Source organism: Dunckerocampus dactyliophorus, chromosome 1 (assembly GCF_027744805.1).
Source record: "Dunckerocampus dactyliophorus isolate RoL2022-P2 chromosome 1, RoL_Ddac_1.1, whole genome shotgun sequence".
Classification (NCBI taxonomy): domain Eukaryota; kingdom Metazoa; phylum Chordata; class Actinopteri; order Syngnathiformes; family Syngnathidae; genus Dunckerocampus; species Dunckerocampus dactyliophorus.
The window spans coordinates 1,933,616-1,953,134 of NC_072819.1; the positions used below are offsets into that span (position 1 = coordinate 1,933,616).

The window sequence follows — 19,519 nt, forward strand, 5'->3', positions numbered from 1 at the left end:
CAGCAGCACCAGCTGGAGATCAGCAAGTCAAATGAATTCCAGATATTTTTATGCTCTGCTGAATGAATGAATGAAACGACTTTGACTGCCAAGATGGAGGATCATATAGCCAAGCTCACCGGAAGGCGATCAGATTTTACAACAAAGTATCAGAACTTTTCCTGGAGAAGGATAGGTTGCATGTACTTCATATACAGATAAAATGTAAGACCACAAATGTTTTTCATGTAATAATAACATAAATAAATGGGACAAATAAGCATTTGAATTATGCTCTTCTTTTTTTTTTTGTTTAATGAGTCAGTGCCTCACCAGCCATGAACCTCACCGCACGTCACTGGACAGCAGATTTAGGATCGCTCACCTTTGACCTCCACCCTGCACTCCTCCTGCTTTACCCCGCACTGGTTGACGACCTTGCAGACATAGAGCCCCGCATCTGACCTCTTTGCTGAGATGATTTTCATCTCGCTGGACCCATCGTCCGTCTCCCGCACGGAGAAGCGTCCCGCCGTCTTCACTGAAACGTTGTCCTTCAGCCTGCGTCAGCAGAAAGCAAAGTGGTCAGGTCATGGAACCCAGCCATTGTCCTTTCAAGGCAACACCTCACCAGTGAACACAAGGTTTCGGCTGCCCTGCGACTTTCACTGAGACGACAACATCTTGGCCCTCCGTCACTGATTGGTCGCATGGTGCCACCTTTTGAAGACATATCATTTATCACTTTTCAGATTTGCGGTGCGTTTCTTTCAGCTCAGCCACTCGCCCACCTGGAAATAGGGAGGTTCCCTGAAGTCGACACCCCCATCGAGTTCCATCGCCTCCTCGTTTAGGCTCAAGTGCTCCTTATCTAAAAGGTGGGCGGGGCTTCCGGGGCTCATGCATGGCTCTGGAAATACATGAGATGGCGAGTTTGGATCTCATCTTAATTCCAAGCATGCTGCTCTATGTTCACTAATTGGGTTCATGAAAAGGCCACACTTGGTTGACTTGACTGATTATGTCCTTATCAGCTTCCCGTCACTGTTGTGCCAAGTGCTCACCTTGGTGGAGGAAAGCAACTAAAGCGGGCGTGTACAGTGACGTGTACACCGCACACTGCAAATGATGAATGAGTCCCTTAATCCCTGACCCAGTAACTCACTTATTCCCACAGCGCTCCACAGCAGACGCTATGTCTGGACTGCTTCAGAATTCATTCACAGCTGGATGGTCCCCTCCCTTAGTTTCACACGCTCTGTACAGGGTTGTGTGGGCCCAAGCAGTCGGGTTTCACCTTTACTGGTTTTACACGGTGGGTTGGAACTGCCCAATTAGTATGTCAGCTCTTTGGCGAGACTCATTTACATCTTTTTGATGCGACCAATATGAAACGTCACGGTGCTCATATTTACTGAACAAAACAAACAACCTGTCTGCACACACGCCACAAAAACGGGAAAAAAACTACGCACAACGGTAAAGTAACAACATTACACACATACCCTCACTCCACACGAAGCACTAGAACATGTGACTGACAGGTGTTTGTTGTCTATGCCTGATTGCATTGCTTATTCAGTCACTGAGTTTTGCCTGTGTAGACTGCTTTTAGAGGTGAAAATAACATGAAAGTCTATCATGGTTTTTAAACTATATCAATTAATAAATCACTGCTGTTTTGTTGTTGACTTGTCCAAAATATGCACATTTTAGAAAATTTTAAGCATTTTCACTCATTAAAACAGCTAAATGGGTTAAAATGAAAATATAAGGCATCCAGAAGATGCATTCAAAGACGTGTTGTGATATGTAGTATTCCACACTGGTCAGCAGGCGTCAGTAATGTTACATCCACACAGCCCTTTCTCACCTACAGGGCCAGGACACATATGTCAGAATGCTATTTATAGATATAGCTCTGCATTCAACACAGTCAGCCCCCACAAACTCACAAATAAGCTCCTCACACTTGGCCTGTCACCCTCCCTCTGTAACTGGGTGTTTAACTTTCTCACAGGCAGGCCCCAGCCAGTCAGAGTCCACAATCGCACATCCAACTCAAGAATTGTGAGCACTGGGACCCCACAGGGGTGTGTGCTGAGTCCGCTCCTCTACACGCTCTTCACCTACGATTGCGTGGCCTCCCAGAACAACACCAGCATCATTAAATTTGCGGATGACACTACAGTCATCGGCCTGATCACTGGTGGTGTTGAAACATCATACAGAAGAGAGGTGGCGGACCTCATAGCTTGGTGTCGTGATAACAATCTCCTTCTCAATACAGATAAGACTAAAGAGATGATCATCGACCCAAGAACAAGGGAAAAGGAGCCGCATAGACCCCTGTTTATTGATGAGACTGAGGTGGAGAGGGTGAAAACCTTCAAGTTCCTTGGCACACACATCAGCGAGGACCTCACCTGGTCTCACAACACCCAACAAATTCTGAAGAAGTCCCAAAGGAGACTGTACTTCCTGAGGAGACTGAGGAAATTTGGCATGTCCACCACAATCCTGAGTTGCTTCTACAGATGCACTATGGAAAGTGTCCTTACCGCCTCCATCACTGTTTGGTACGGTAACTGTACAACACGTGATAGGAAGGCACTCCAGCGGGTGATCAAGACCTCACAGAACATTGTTGGGGCAGCCCTCCCCTCACTGCAAGACATTTATAAAACTAGAGTCCTACGAAGAACACACAACCTCATCAAGGACAGCACACATCCACAACACTCATTATTCACACTCCTACCGTCAGGCAGACGCTACAGGAGTTTGAAGTCCAGGACCACAAGGCTGGCAAACAGCTTTTACCCACAGGCTATCAGGCTTCTCAACGAAGCACTCACACACACGCACACACTCATAGCACTTTATTTATTTATTTGTATTAATGTCTCTTCTGTTGTTGCTTAATTTATTAGTATTTATGTTTCTTCTTTTATTGGTATTAATGTTTGTTATGTTCTTATTCATTTTCTTGTGTTTTCTTTCTTTTTTGGGAGAATGAACAGAATAAGAATTTCATTGCATAGTATAACTGCCTGTTTTACTGTGCATATGACAATAAAAACCTTGAATCTTGAATCCTGATGAGACAATAGCCACACCAGGCTATTCGTGGAAATGTCATCCAAATCCATTCAGGACATTTCGAATTATTTAGAACCGACAAAAACATCACCTCCGCGCTGCGCTTGTGCTGCGCTTGGCGAAGGTAACAACAAGGAACTCTCCCAATGCTAATGTGTGAGTCTAAATTATTTCTTATATCGATTATTTTGTCTTATTACGTCGACTGAGTTTGAGTTTGAGTTTAGTTTATTAAGGACAGTGTGCAGTTTCATTAAAAAGATGTCTGCACCAGATTTAGCTCAGAGCTAATTTCCATCTGCAGTCCTCACATCATAAAATACAATACAAAAATACAATAAAGTGCAATACAAATACAAGAGAGTACATATAAATACTATATTGGGTAATACAAGTGTAAAGGTGACTATAGGGATGTTATTTTGTGTCCAGAGGGCTCTAATAATGTTACAAAAAATGTATTGAGAAGGTCGTAAACAGGTTTTCTATGCTCTATCTATGAAAACGTTCCATTCATAAATAAGGAATCCTACTACCGTGATAAATGAGGGATACCTGAAAACAAAAGCTGAAATGTTGCTGTCAAGGTCTCATATTCATCCTTTGACGTCAAACCCAAATGTTTTCAGTCTACAGCAAAAATAAAGGAATTGGATTCACTGTTCCAATACTTCTGGAGGCCATCATTGAATAGCATGTTAGCATTGGAGCATGTCGCTTCAATGGAATAAGTCATATTGGCACAGCAGTCATACATGAATTTCATCCAGATACGACTCTGATGATACTATTTCAAATCTGAGGATATCTGATGTTGCATTCACATGCATCTGCTTACACTGGCAATTTGAACCAGCCCACATGCGAGCAAATCAAACAGGATTATGTCGCTTTAAATACGTAGTGTGAATCCAACTTTACAAAGTGTATTTCCCCAATTGGATGGAATAATTGCTTGCGGTAGAAAAACAAAGCAGGTCGCTGTATCGTTGATTATGAAATAGGAAGAAATATCTCAAATCTAACTGAAATGCAGCAACCTACCAAGTGTCAGCTCTCTGAGCTGTGTGTGCAGGGGCTGAATACTCCTTGGGGTATTTATGTAAACCTGCCAACTCTTACAAAGCTGCTGCTGCTGCACGCATCCCAGCCGGCTCCCAGCACACAAAGCCTCCAACGTTCCCGACATTGTGACGCCCACAGTGCCGCCGCCTCTTGTGCAATTTATGTCGATCTTGAAAAATGCTAAAAAATTAGAGGCAAAGTGTCGGAGCCGTGCTGCTTCCTGCTCTTTCAGTTTACGCTGCCCGGCGAACATCTCGTGGGATAAAAGGCTCCAAACAACAAGACACAGTGCATTTGCCCTCAAGAAGAAGAGGGTGGCTAAAAATACTCAGACAAGGTGGACTCAGTGTCCTAATATGGCAACACAGACTCAAGCTGCTGGTGACACTGAATCGCCTTTTGTGTATCACACTAGGGCTGTTCATCATGCATGAGCGGGACACACAACCTAAACACACATGTGCTCTAGATTGAAGATCTGTCCTACACACTCAAGGGATCTTTCTTTGAAGGAGCAAATCTGCCTTTTGAACTGGTTTGGAAGAATGAATGGGTTGCCATGGTAACCACCACTGCAATGAGGGGATGCTGAACAGCAGGCAGGCGTCTTACTAATATCAGACAAAGGAGTGCCTACGTGCACCACAATGACGGCTTTCATGTCTTTTCTCAGACGCCCTAATGATTTGACAATTGCACCAGTTTACACCAATTCAACCGCGAACGACGACGCACCACCTTGCTATTTTCTCCCATCGCCGCGAACAATCAGCATTTTTGCCCGTCAAATTTGTCCCAGAGCAGCGCTCAAACATCAGCTCTGTCACGCGTATGATGAAATGCGTCCATGCTTCCTTGTTGACCTTGAAGGACAGGCAAATGTGTGTCAACATCTCTTTTTTACCGACAAAAATCATGGCCGAAGACGATGCTCAACAGTTCCCCGTTGTCCTTCTTGAAGGCAGGGGTAAACCGCGTGCATGTGTTGGAACACAGGATGTCCGAGGATCTCTAGTTGGAACATAATCGAAACGTTGACGACTGTAGACAACAACCGCAACAGTACATAATCCTGGGGACGCTGACTTCTGTCTTCACCTGACTGGATATGGAGACGAGCCCCACAGGATGCTCGGCCTGCTGCGTTGACAGCTGCCACGCAATATGATCCCACATCACTTGGCCCGCAGTGCACCTGATCACCAGACTATGCTTGCCGCCCTCGGCCTTGACCGCACGGAGGGAATCGTTTCGAATTTCCTCACTGTTCTTTGTCCACATCACTGAGGAGGACAGCATAAATAAAACTGAAACTTTTTGGAATTTTGCCCATCATCCACAATCCTTATGTGAGACTCCTTCCTGATTTCTTATTTTTCTGCATGTTTGTCACACTTAAATGTTTCATATCATCAAATAAATGTAAATATTAGTCAATGACAACACAACTCAACACAAAATGCACTTTTTAAATGAAACATTTTTCCTTTTTAAGGGAGAAAAAAATCTAAAGCTACCCTGTCTGAAAAGTGATTGCCCCCTAAACCAAAAAACTGGTTGGAACACCATAACTTAAGTGAGATGAATTGAGATCTATCAGCGTGGAAAAGGTTATAAAGTCATTTCTAAAGCTTTGGGACTCCAGCCAACCACAGTGAGAGCCATTATCCACAAATGGCCAAAACATGGAACAGTGGTGAACCTTCCCAGGAGTGGCCGGCCAACCAAAATGACCTCTCGAGCGCAGTGACGACTCGTCCAAGAGGTCACAAAACATCCAAAGAACTGCAGGCCTCACTTGCCTCAGTTAAGGTCAGTGTTCATGACTCCACCATAAGAAAGACACTGGGCAAAAACGGCCTGCATGGCAGAGTTCCAAGACCAAAACCACTGCTGAACAAAAACAACATTAAGGCTCGTCTCGATTTTGCCAGAAAACATCTTGATGATCCCCAAGACCTTTGGGAAAATACTCTGTGGTCTGATGAGAAAATGCCGCATTTCAAAAAAAGAACATCATACTAACAGTAAAACATGGTGGTGGTAGTGTGATGGTCTTCAGGACCTGGAAGACTTGCTGTGATGAATGGAAGCATGAATTGTGCTGAAGGAGAATGTCCGGCCATCTGTTGGTGACCTCAAGCTGAAAGCAACTTGGGTTCTGCAGCAGGACAATGATCCAAAACACACCAGCAAGTCCACCTCTGAATGGATGAAGACTTTGGAGTGGTCTAGTCCAAGTCCTGACCTGAATCCTATTGAGATGCTGTGGCATGACCTTAAAAAGGAAAAGCCTCCAATGTGGCTGAATGACAACAATTGTGTAAAATTCCTCCCCAGCGCTGGAAGAGACTCATTGCAAGTTATCACAAACGCTTGATTGCAGTTGTTGCTGCTAAGGGGGGCCAACCACTTATTAGCTTTAGGGGGCCATCACTTTTTCACACAGGGCCATGTAGCTTTGGATGTTTTTTCTCCCTTAATAATAAAATGTTTCATTTAAAAAGTTCCTTTTGTGTTGAGTTGTGTTGACTAATATTTAAATGTGATGATCTGAAACATTTAAGTGTGACACACTTTTTCACACCACTGCATGTCTTTCTCTTTTCTGTGTATTCTAAAGATTTAAAAATAGGAAAAAGATGGAGCTGAGAATGCACATAATGGGAAACACTTATTCCGCCTATAAAGCCTTCTGAAAAGGCTTTATGCCAGCAATGCTCCATTTGCATATAATGTGACGTGCACATTAACCAAGCTACAGCGACATTGATATTATTATTATTAACTTAGTAAAGCCGACTGAACTATGTTACTGACGCACTGACACCTGGGCACACCACACCGGCGTGCTATTAGTGGTTATCTTCACCACACACTCGCCCGCAGCGCATCACATCATGCTCGCAACGCCTCTCAGGCGACTACCGATGGATAATCTACATATCAGAGCTGCTGCTGTGTTACTATTTTTGAGTTTGGACAAGTTAATGCTAGGTGTAGCATTCGTTTCTATGTTGCTTCGTGAAATCAATGCGCCGAGGAAGGAAGCTCCGGTAATGTTTAACTCAAAGATGTATTCATACGTCTTTTACGGGGTTTTTTGCGCGAGAGGTCAAAAGAGGTGATGACGCAAGTGCACAATACAAGAGGTGACTTTTCAAGTAGTTTTAAACCATAAAAACGGCCACAAGGTGGCAGAAGCGCACTTGATAAGCGCTCGGCATGGATCTTTTACATGTATGAACACTCTCGGCAGCAAGGAGGAAGTGAGAGAGCGTGGAGGAGTGTAGCGTGCAGAAGGTTACGCATTGTAGGCATATTTTAACGCATGCACACACACACACGCAGTTTAGTTCCAAATGTGAACATTGTAAATAGACCATAGTGTTATATTTGTAAATAAATTGTTATTTTCATTTTAAACAACCATTTTTTGTGTTGTTTATGTTACAAAAGCAAAAAAAATGGTGTCAAAGTGAGAGTCTGAAAAAGCTGTTTTTTTAGTCAGGAACTGATATTTTCCTGAAACTTGCCTATGTTCTCCTGCTGAATACTAAAGAATGGAATTGCTTTTGGAAAAATCTGTCAAAATCTTCTAAAATAGCCGCTACTGAAGGGATTGAATTTTGAAAAATGGCTGGGATTGAATGAGTTAAAAGGACCAAAATACGACAAAATACTGTAAGTATTGCAGTACAGGCCAAACGTTTGGACACACACAGCACAACCCCACGGTCCCCAACCCAGAAAAAAGGCAAGACATTTCCGTACCCGAGACAAGGCACACCTGTGAAGTGAAAACCATTTCAGGCGACGACCTCATGAAGCTCGTTGAGAGAAGACTAAGGGTTTGCAGCGCTATCAAAAAAGCTACTTTGAGCTTCAGTACATAATTCCACTAGTTCAAGTTTGGATGCCTGAGAATTTAGTCATGAAAATAAAGAAAACGCATCGAATGAGAAAGTGTGTCCAAACTTTTGGCCTGTGCTGTATTTTTGCATTTCTTGTTTGTCCACATGTTAACTTGTATTTTTTTTCACCCCTCCCCCAGGTTAAAAAAAATCTCCACCCACACCGATCATGTGACATCACACAGAGGAGAGATCTACCTTCTGCAGAGTGAGCGATCCCGCCTTTGCCGCGTTTGTCCTCTTTCCTTCCATCATATCCGGTCGTTCCGGCTTCGTCCTCCACCAGGATGGCAGGAACGGCCTTCCTTCTCTTCAGGTGCGGGCTGGTGGAAGGCGTGGGTGATGGGGTGAGCCTCGGAGGTTTGGCTGGATACTGTGAGCCGGTTTCCCTCACTGTGACCAGTGACGCTCTTTTTCCTGTTGGACTGAGGGACCTCGGAGAGTTCTGTGTGCTTTCCCTGCAGGCAAACACAAACAACAATGGAGTCATTTTATAGTTAGCGCCTTCTCTTTAACACCTTCATCGGTAGAGATTATTCCCTCCAAACCTGGTGAGTCTGGTCTTGGCTGTTGTCAATGGTTGCCCTGGCAACTGGGGAACTAGTGTTGTCTCCATGGCAACACTATTATTCCCAGTGCTTCCTTGTGATGAGTAATTTGTCTTCGGCCTCGGCTCGACTTTCTCAGGAACTTGAGTTGGTGGTCTACCAGGCTCCCAGGCCTGTGTTCCTTCCAGAGCTCGCCGTGCCTCCAGCTTTTTAATCACTTGTGGAGGGATGGGCTCCAACTTGCTTGTCATCAGCGACTCTTTTTGCGGTAGCTGTTCAGTGGAATATGCCTTTTTGACTCTTCCTCTCCCGACAAGCTTTTTAATCCTGTCCAGTTCCTCTGTGAACTTGTTCTGGTAGCTCTGAACACGCTTTGAGTAGCTCTTGTTGTCCTCCAAAGAGGAGGCTCGTTGCTTGAAGGCTGTCCGTTTTTGTGAGGCGTCCTTGCCCTTCTCTCTGCAATCCAACCCTGAAATCGATCCAACGAGGTCCGGCAGATCCACACTCAACCTTCGCTCCTCAAAAGCCCGGACCTTGTCGGAGATCTTGGGTCCTGCACGAGCCAAGTTGGGCGGCACAATATTGTTACCGCCAGACGCCTGCTCTGTCTCATCTGGAGGTCTGGGTTTATCCTGGTCATGATTTGGGGCTTTGGTGTGGTTTGTGTGTGTGAGGGGAGGTGGCTGAGGGGAGCGTGGGGCCACATGGGAGAGCCTCCCATATGAGTCTTCATGATTTTCAGTCCTGGAGGGATGAGGGTTGAGGGGAAATGAGGCATGAAGTTAGAGTTCCTGCAGAGATGCCAGACGCTTTGGAAGGAACAAACGTCTGTCTGTGTCACTTTGTTGTGTTTGCTAGTTTTTTCAGCGGGGACACATAAGAGACAAGCACAGATGACGTAGCAGTAACATTAAAAGTCGCCACACGCATGGCTTCAAAGGAACCTGCCCAGAACCTAATCGGAACATTGTGAAGTGAAGAAATCAAAAAACAGCAAATTGTTACAAATTGACTTTAAAAACGTCAAATGCAAAAAACGTCATGCCTCAAAGGGAAACCCAAGAGTCACACTATTAGAAATTTGTGTTCATGCTAATAATAACTTGGATCAAAGCCAGCAACCCATTCATGCCACTGCAAGCGTAAAACGTGTTTGTACAAAGGTGACTCCAGGTAACGTGCAGCAAGTAAAGTCAAAGTGCAATAAAAAAAGCCGGTGCCTTTGTAACATGTAAGAGTTAAGAGGAACTCACAGCAACATCAAGTCAAAGGAAAGTGTGGCGCCAAAACAAATGTCACTGAAAAGAATAAAGGGTAATGTTAACGGGATGACTCATTGTTGCTTGTTGGGTTTATGAAGAATGTGGCTTGGCTTGAGAGTCTTTTCAAATTTGGGTTTGAAGGTACTTTGGACTCTTCTATAAGGGCATGGAGAATGTTCTCCCCCGGTAGAGGCTGAACATGCTGCCGTAGTAGTCGCTGCCTACAGAAACACTTTCCTCTGACCCCTGAATGGGGCGCGCCAGGTTAGCGTGAGATGCCCGGATCAGCGGCTCAACACCCAGGTGACGGACAGGCAGGGGTCCCTCCGAGGGGCCGCTGCCAAGCGCTTGCCTGGATGGGTTCGTGGGGTCCATGTTTGGCCCCGGTGGACGAGAGCCCAGCGCCCTTAGCTCCCGTTCTACGATTGGATCATAGGAGCCTGGAAGTGTGGACCGGCGATCGGAAGCATCGGGGTTATAGTCCATCATCCGATCCCCCTCTCCTAGATGGACAGAGAGAATCATGTGAATCTTGGGTGCAATAAATAAAACATCATGAGTATCCCCATCATGTTCATGACTTGTTCTGACAGACGTAATTGCTAGTGGTGTCTCAGGCCATACACTGTGTAAACCAAGTCAGCTCGAGTCTCTAGTCTTCTAAGACAAACTGAACAGTCCAGTTGCGACAGATAAATCGACTTGGATGAATGGTGGACTGCTATCTCCGGGTCGGGGATGAGATCCTACCCCAAGTGGAGAAGTTTAAGCACCTCAGGGTTTTGTTCACGAGTGAGGGAAGGATGGAGCACGAAATCGACAGGCGGAGTGATGCGGACTCTGCATCGGTCGGTTGTGGTGAAGAGGGAGCTGTGCCAAAAGGCAAAGCTCTCAGTTTACTAGCCGATCTACGTTCCTACCCTCACCTATGGTCATGAGCTTCCGGTAGTGACCGAAAGGACAAGATGGCAGGCGAAATGAGTTTTTTCCATAGGGTGGCTGGGCTCTCCCTGAGAGACAAGGTGAGAAGTACTGTCATCCGCTGCCCCTCCACATTGCGAGGAGCCAGATGAGGTGGCTTGGGCATCTGGTCAGGATGCCTCCCGGACGCCTCCCTGGGGAGGTGTTCAGGACACGTCCCACCAGTAGGAGGCCTCGGGGAAGACCCGGGACACATTGGAGACACTATGTCTCCCAACTGGCATGGGAACGCCTCAGGATCCGGCGGGAGCAGCTGGAGGAAGTGGCCGAAGAAAGGGAAGTCTGAGCTTTCCTGCTTAGGCTGCTGCCCCAGCAACCCGACCCTGGCTAAGCAGTAGAAGATGGATGGATGGATGGATGGATGGATGGATGGACGGACTTGGATGAATGAGAATATTCACAGACGTGCATGGAAAAGTGTTTTTTCTTGCTTCCATATTCTGTGAAGATGACCGCAGCCTTCTTGAAGGGAAACAAATGACGGATCACCTACGCCGACCTCATTGAATATTCTTCTTCTATTCTTCAAGTTGGATTGCTCTGCGGGGGAGCGCATGTTAGGTGTGGGCCTGCCAATGTGGGTGCCCAAACACAAAGCACAAGCGAGGGATGTGGTGTTTGTGGTGGAGGTGGGGAAGGGTGTCAATATCTACCATCTAAATTCAGACAACCTGCTGCCTGGGTGGGAGGAAACAGTGGGAAGATGGAATACTGCACATCAGTTAGATGGAGTTGGGGTAGCATTTTATGTTTATGTTTACATCATTCAGGACTTGTAATTTCCCCATTCCACAAATTCCCAAATGTTTCCACTTTTTCACATTTCTCAACCAACTCACACTGTTCTATGGTCAAACAGTTTTCCACATGCCCCAAAATTCCCACTTTTCCTCTAATTCTATATTTTCCATAACATAAATTCCCTTTGAACTTGAGAATTCTTACAACTTTCACAATTCTCAACTAATTCAAACTACTCCAACATCAAAATGTTCAGCTCATTCACGACATTTAGCAATTTCTGCTCTTAGTGCTATCTTGCAAGGTGCTAGAATGCTAACAAACGATCTGCTCATATTAAATTGCATGTACCTGTATTTACATGACATGACGTAAAATCACCATTGAACTGCCTTGGCACGTTTACATCTTTATGCTATTTCGCTATGTTTTTCTCATGCTAAATGTTAGCATTTTAGCATTTCAGTCAATGTACTCCTTTGTAATAGTATACCCCGACATGGTACAAAGTAAAATCACGAGCATGCTAACTGTTAGCATGTTCTCTTTATGATAAATACCAGATACCTACATGGTAGGTAAGTATAACCACTCTAGCTCTGCTTTAGCACTTTCCGAAATCAGGGCTAGTATGCTAACTGTTAACATGTTAGAATTTTAGCCATTTTCTTCATTATAAATACCAGATACCTACATTATATGATGTAAAATCACTGCCTTAGTACTTTTGGTACTTAGTGCTATCTTGCTAAATGCTACAATACTAACTGCTACCACGTTAACATTGTAGCCATTCTCTTTATGATAAATAGCAAATACCTACATGGTATGAAGTCAAATCAAAATAGTTCTGCTTTAGCACTTTATATACTTGATCTCATCTTGTGTTAGTACTAGTATGCTACCTGTTACCGTGTTAGCATTTTTGCCATTTTCTTCATTATAAATACCAGATATGATGTAAAATCACTTCCAGTCTGCCTTAGTATTTCTGGTACTTAATGCTATCTTGCTAAATGCAAGTATGCTACCTGCTAACGTGTTAGCATTGTAGCCAATCTCTTCATTATAAATACCAGATACCTACATGAAATCAAGTAAAATCACTATAGCACTGCCTTTGCTCATTCTGTACTTAGTCTTGTCTTGCTAAATGTTAGTATGCTCACAGTTAGCATGTTAAAATTTTAGCCATTCTCTTCATGATAAATGGCAGATACCTACAGTATATGGCATGATGTAACATCACTGTAGAGCTTCCTTATCACTTTCGGTACTGAGTGCCCTCCTGCATGCTAACTGCTAACTGCTAGCATGTTAGCATTCCATTGAAAATAGACATCATACCTACCTAAAATACCTACATGTTTACTACTTCCACATTTGCAAACTGATGCAATCAATTCTATTGTTAAAATGTTCAACTCAGTCAGGACTTTATTTTTTCACATTCAAAATATTCCCACTTTTTCCGTAATTTAACATTTTTTGTTAGCAGAATTCCCGCAATTCTGGCATTTCTCAACCGATTCCAACCTCAGAATGTTCAACTCATTCACAGCATCCGGCTATTCGCGTTCACATTCTAAAAACTCCCAATTTCTTCACAATTCCACATTTTATAGGTAAAATTCTCACATCCTGCTTGTCGTTTCTTCGATTTGGCCATTTATTTATTCTTTTTTGCTTGAATTGGTCCATAATTTGTTCGTTCATTACAGGGTAACCTGTAGCCAGTTACGTTTCTTTCCAGATATATGAAATAAGGAAATGATGTCATTTCCGAGATGACATTTTGACTAGTCTGTCAGGGTTTAAATGTCAGCATCGATACCTGAAGGTCCTCTCCGGGCGCCCTTTTCCTGGTGCCTCCCTGCCCCTCCTTTGGGTTCCATCTGGGGCTCTGTCGTCTCATCTTCTGTGTTCTCAGAGTCTGGAACAAAAACAAGACAAAACATGACGGGAGAGGCAAGTGGGGGAGGTAATGGAGGAGGAAGGCTCCCCAGGGAGATTTTTATGGTTTGAAGCGGGGGCCTGACAAGAAGCCATGCAGAGGAGGGGAACATGCATCCAGTTGCCTAAATCCCTAAAAGAAAACGAAAAAACCAACACATGAACAAAAAGATGAGAAATACGGGGGATTTGTGAAAGAAACCACATCCAAATGAAACGGAAGAGGAAGAAGAAAGATGCCAGGCGTCTGAAACGATGAGATTAAACCACGAAGGGAAAGAAAAACGACAACAGGCGAATCATGAATCGGAAGGGACAGGTTTACCGTAGCTTTGCTTTCGGCAGGAGCGGAAAACTTCGCTTCCGTAGTGGCAGCAAGAGAGGGCAGACGGGAGAGCACCGTTACTATGGAAACCAGCATCCCTCTCACCCACACGACCAATCCTCTTCGTACCCATTCGAGGTTAAAAATCAGCGGTTGGCCGGACTGATATGTCTACTGGTCAGGGCGCTCGGTCACGCCTCTTTGAGCTGCGCCCCATCAAGCCAGATCCTGATTAGATAATTCCAGCAGGTCGGCCTAACAGTAAGAAAGCCGATGCAACATCAACAATCAGGAAGTAATCACTCTGTGTGTGTGTGTGTGTGTGTGTGTGTGTGTGTGTGTGTGTGTGTGTGTTTTCCAGGCTGCAGATACATGCTGATGCATGGAAGTCATAGCCATAGAATTCAGTTTGCAGCGCTATCATGTATTTGTGCGTGAAGCAAGACTCTGAAATTGAACTATTTTCACACGCAATGCCTCAAAGGGGCCGGACGCTGTTCACTCAAGAGGCAGAGGCATGATTGCAAAGGTATTGCCTTGTGGGGGAGGATGTGCACTACCAGCCACTCTTGTTGTGGACACTTAACGGCAGACGCAGACGATGTGCAGCGGCATCAAGAGCCATTACCGGGATAATTCACAGGCTGACGTAAGCAGAATAGAATACAATGAGAGAAAAGCTCGTAATGACAACACACCATGGGTGAATCTGCCAAATGTCCTTGTGGAATGGCCGCTTCTCTGCAACAAGACAGAGCACAATTAAGTGTTACTCAGCAGCAACAATAATTGGTCAGAGAGGCACTGAAAAACACGGAACTGCTGCTTTATGCTCATTACTGACTAAAAGGTCTCAAACTATACCTGTTCAAATATTTAACTAACAATTATTTTCTTAGTCGATTAATCTGAAGCTTGTTGTTTCGATTCATCGAGTAAATAATAATGGATTCGATTTTATAGCGCTTTTCAAGTCACCAAAGCGCTTCACAACGAAGTGCACCCATTATTCATTCACTCCTGGTCGTGGTAATCTGCATCTGTACCACAGCCGCACGGGGTAGTCGGACGGTAGGCCTGTCACGATAATCGATAAATCGGCTAATCGAACGATGAAAACAAAAACCGGTCGATAATTATGACGCTCTCAATAAATGGACATGGGCGTGTATGTGTGTCTTTCATCTGCTCGTCTCTCTGTGCCACACAGGCTGGACGACAAGGGGGTTCACTCCGCATCTGTCTGTGTGCTTTGGTTCTATAGTGGAATGACCGGAGAGATTGGGCTCTCATCTCATTCAGCCTCTTTGTGGAGACGGGGCTACGAGTGAGTTGATAGAGGGTTTAGCAGTTAGCTTGATGAGCCAGCATATGCTAACATGAATGGCGGCACAAAAGCGATAGTTTCTAAGGCGAACGCAACAGCCCCAGTCATCGCTTACTGAGGCGTTTGGTATGTAAATATGAACAAAACAGTGCAAAATGGCAGTGTAGCCACAGACAAAAAAATACATACAGGCAACTTCTGTGTCAAGCTAATGTCTCACACAGTTACATTGTACACTGTACTTGAGTACATCTAGTGGTTCAAATGTGAATTACACCTCTCATGACAATAATTAATAAAAAAATGATGTCCAAAAAAATGACGATAATATCGATTATCGACAATAATTTGTAGGGCAATTATCAACGGGCAAAATTTGTTATTGTGACAGGCCTATCTGACGGAAACGTGGTTGCCAATTCGCACCTACGGACTCTCCGACCTCTACCGAACATTCATTCGCATTCATACACCAGTGTGGGCGGCACTGGAGGCGAGGTGGGTGACGTGTCTTGCCCAGGGACACAACGCCGGTGACTGGGTAGAGGAAGTAAGGTCACCCTTAGGCCCTAAACCGATCAAATCAATATGAACCAAACATGAGCAGAGAGTGGGAAAACTGAATTTGTGTTTGAAAGCGCGAGCGAGGCCTGGTCAGCACGCCATCAAATGTCATGTCTGTCGATCAGCACCATGGAGAGCAACACACAATGACTCACTGTGTTGCGGCGGATGGAAAGCAGCAAAAGTACCAAAAAAAACCCTAATGAGTCATTTTGGTTCCCCCTCCACATTTTGGTGTTCTCATTGGCTGAATATTTTTGCAACTGTTGCCTGGCGGCTGGTCGTGATCACCATGTCAACCGGAAGCAGCTGCATCAGAGTACGCACTCTGTGGCACCAACCACAACGCTGCCATTTGGCGCCACCAGAGAAAGAGGAGAAATCAACACAGCGTCATAGTTGTCGCCATGGAGCATAGCCTACTGACACACTTTCATCATCTTTAGGAATGCCTTGTTGTTTAGTGTGGTACAGCTACCATTTCAATGTAATATGACGACTCAGAACTAGGAATTTCTCCTCTAGTTTGTCACAAAAAGCATCCAAATATTCATCTCCTTAGCATCCCATTATAAGGTGATAGGTGTGGCTATATCTCCCAAAAGGTAAATACATCGTCAGTGTCAGGAGTTTTGTTCATTTTGGCAGCAAGCTCACCTGAAATCTCTTCTTGGACCAGATTTTCTTCATCCTGCTTCCTTTCAATAGGACAAGATTACCTGTGGCATGCGCGCGCTTGCACAAAGCCGGAGTGCCAAGGGTGTGGCATGGAAAGCCAACAACACCAAACGAGCTGTGTTTATGCTCCCGTGCAACGCCGAGGAGTGAGTCGGTGGGAGGCGTCTTTGTGTCTGAGCGCGCATCCGACCGCCGATGAGAGCAGCGTCCTGAAATCACGGCAAGAGGAGGAGGGGTGCGAGCAGATGGAGCACATTAGAGCTGGGGAAATGAGGAGCGACAGCACTGGAGGAAAACAGGAGAGGGGGGGGGCAGTGACGAGCGACTGAGGAGGGAGGAGATGGTTGGGTGAGAGGACGGCATGACAGAATGGAAGTGGCTAAACATAAAAGCGGGGGGAAGGGCCAGAAACGCATGGGTCACACATCTTCTCCTGGTTTTAACTGCAGCTGCCTCTGCTGTTCCATATTTCTTCCTTTTACCTGGAGGGGTCGCAGGTGCTGCACCGCAGCCCGCACACTACAATCACCAAATGGCTTTAGAATCTAAAAATACTGTATTGCGTTTCTAAAAACCGAATCCCAACATCAGAATCAGAATCAGCTTTGTTGGCCAAGTATGCTGACACAAACAAGGAATTGGACTCCGGTTAAGTTAACCGAATCAACTGAATATCGGCGTGCTCCGATGGATCGGCCACCGATTATCGGCAGATTTCCGTAAAAACGCGTAATCTCATGGCGATAAATGCCTCTCAAAGCCAATCACAAAAACCGGCGGCGACGTGACAATTCCTGTCATGACAACACAAATGTGTGAATGTGCATGTGTGCTGTGTCACGTAGGGTTGCCAACGCCCGTACTGAGCCGACAAGGAAGGCACTTTGCCCCGTCTTGCCGCGAGAATCAACACGAGTCTGTGAAACCTCCAATGGTTTCAGTTGGACAGCTTGACACATCGATGCCAGCGTGTTCGGAGCATCCCCAACTGAATATTTACTTATTTGTACAAACCACTGTATGGGTTGCTGGCACCAGTGTCGTAAGTACACTAACCACCTACCAACCTTGAACAAATTGAAGTAAGCTGGGATTCTACCTTTGTACCAAACTCAGGCCAGGGTCCGGATTTGGCAATTTCATCCGGCCTTATCGAACAAAGTGCTCACAGCGATCTGCGTCATTAAGCGATTCCTCCGGTATAAACTACTCCTCTGGCATTTTCATTTGTGTATAGCACGAAATTTGGGTGCCAGATTCAGACCAAAAGACAAAACAATTTACTGTGCACGACTATTACATCCTGTCTGTACAAAATGCCACCTTAAAGAGGCATACGACGGTCAAAAATAATCATTTTAACTACAGCAAAGCATGCTGGGGAATGCATAACCTGCCCGTTCCACAGCTGCAAACTCTTCCCTGTTACACATCTCACGGATTGTGATGTTTTTGTGTTGATGTAAAATAATGCAGCTTTTCCCAGACGTTGAGAGACTGATGGAGAGGGCGTCGATTAACAATCACTTTCTTGAAACGAACCACGCCAAAACAACCGTAGTTGTATCCGCGGACTATGGAAAGTAGACATTTCAAGCAGGAACGAATGGACGCATAAAAAATGCACATTTCCCCTACTTTGATGTAAAAAAATGTCCAGAGTGAAGTTTTAAAAAAGTCACAAAAAAAAATGTATGTCCACATAAAAACCATTCACCAGCTGTCATGCGCATTTTGTCCCAACCTGAAGACACAACCACGGGGGTGCATTATATTGGAATGTTCCGATCCTGGCAATGCGTGCACGGGGAACCGAGACAAGGTGTCTAGACGTCAGCGCTAATGAGACTTTTTCTCAAACTTTGACCCTTCTAACTACTATTTTTTGAGCCTGGCTTATTGGGGCATGTCCTGTCATCTGTATGTGTCCATGAGTTATGTTGCTTAAAAGGACAAGAAGGGGGTAATGTCCAGTTTGGCCCACAACCTAAAGTAGGCTTTGAGTTTTTACACCATCCCTCCATTCTTCCTTTCAACATTTTTGCATCCTTCCCTCCATCTAATCTCCAACCTCTCGCCACCCTTCCCTTCAACCTTCCTTGCGCGCTTCCATTTCATCGACCCCCATCCCTTACCTTGCCGTCCAGCCCTCGTACCTTTTCCACATCTTCTTTGCATCTAACTCTCTATTCTTCCATCCATTTCCACGTCTCTGCTTCATGCATCATTCCATTCAAACTTTCTAAACCCGAAATCAAATTTACCACCATCTTTCCCTCACCCCTCCCCATCCATTCCTTGCTTCACCTCGCTCTCGCATGCGTGCTGAGACTGAAATGTTCTTTCTAACACATCTGTGCTTTCCACACATCCTTCTATGAGCCTAAAATAAGCCGTAACCAGAGAGGCTCCCCGGAGCAATGGGCTTCCCAACAGCAACAAGTGAGGCACGTCTCTGTTTTACGGCCATGTGAGAAACACATCGATGCATGAGATTTACTCTGGTCATGAATCAGGAGTCACTCAAGCAATGAGAAAAGTGGTCATTTCTCCGCTATTCATTGCCCACAAAGCGGCACATCCTTTAGAAAGCTCTTATTCTAGATTAAGTCCATGAAGATGACAGAGACATGAGAGAAGCAGCTCAACTTCTTCACTCATCTCCCGCCTCGCTCTCCTCCTCCATCCATCAGTGGTGAGAGGCGGCGGAGCGCAGCAATCGATACGAATGCTTTAGCATGATACACGATACACCCCCAAGAAACAGCTCAAACGCCCCTGAATCAATGCACCCATCAGCACACCGGCTCTCAGGACTACCATCCAATCAGGAGCCTGGAATGGTGGCAGCTTGGATACTGTTTGGCCTAAAAGCACAAACTTTCCTGCGACTTGGAATCACAGATGCAAAAGAGCCGTGAGAAAAAGTCCTCCCGGGTGAAATTTGCTGTTTAATTAGTTTAACACAATGAGACTTCACGGAAGGCCGATCAATTGCGTGACGGATGCACTTTTCCCTGAGGAATGACTTCCAGGCACTCCGCTTCATCAGCAGCGCGTCCTCGTCATGCTTCGGCTGT

At 45.2% G+C, this 19,519-nt stretch overlaps 1 protein-coding gene across 13 annotated transcripts in view; it reads right to left on the minus strand.

Moving 5' to 3' along the window:
• The window catches only part of LOC129182548 (striated muscle preferentially expressed protein kinase-like), a 52,695-nt gene that overhangs the window by 23,942 nt on the left and 9,234 nt on the right, over nucleotides 1-19,519 (minus strand). For 3 of the 13 annotated variants that reach the window (XM_054778807.1, XM_054778840.1, XM_054778920.1), the window contains 7 exons: nucleotides 13,427-13,525; nucleotides 10,223-10,373; nucleotides 8,609-9,352; nucleotides 8,259-8,518; nucleotides 771-889; nucleotides 611-699; nucleotides 365-540 (listed from right to left, as the gene is read on the minus strand). In XM_054778807.1, the coding sequence (XP_054634782.1) occupies nucleotides 365-540; nucleotides 611-699; nucleotides 771-889; nucleotides 8,259-8,518; nucleotides 8,609-9,352; nucleotides 10,223-10,373; nucleotides 13,427-13,525 (1,638 nt within the window). Of the gene's footprint in view, nucleotides 1-364; nucleotides 541-610; nucleotides 700-770; nucleotides 890-8,258; nucleotides 8,519-8,608; nucleotides 9,353-10,222; nucleotides 10,374-13,426; nucleotides 13,526-13,870; nucleotides 14,126-14,568; nucleotides 14,612-16,418; nucleotides 16,687-19,519 lie in introns of those variants that run through there. The other 10 variants (XM_054778849.1, XM_054778877.1, XM_054778813.1 and 7 more) reach the window with 10 other exon arrangements.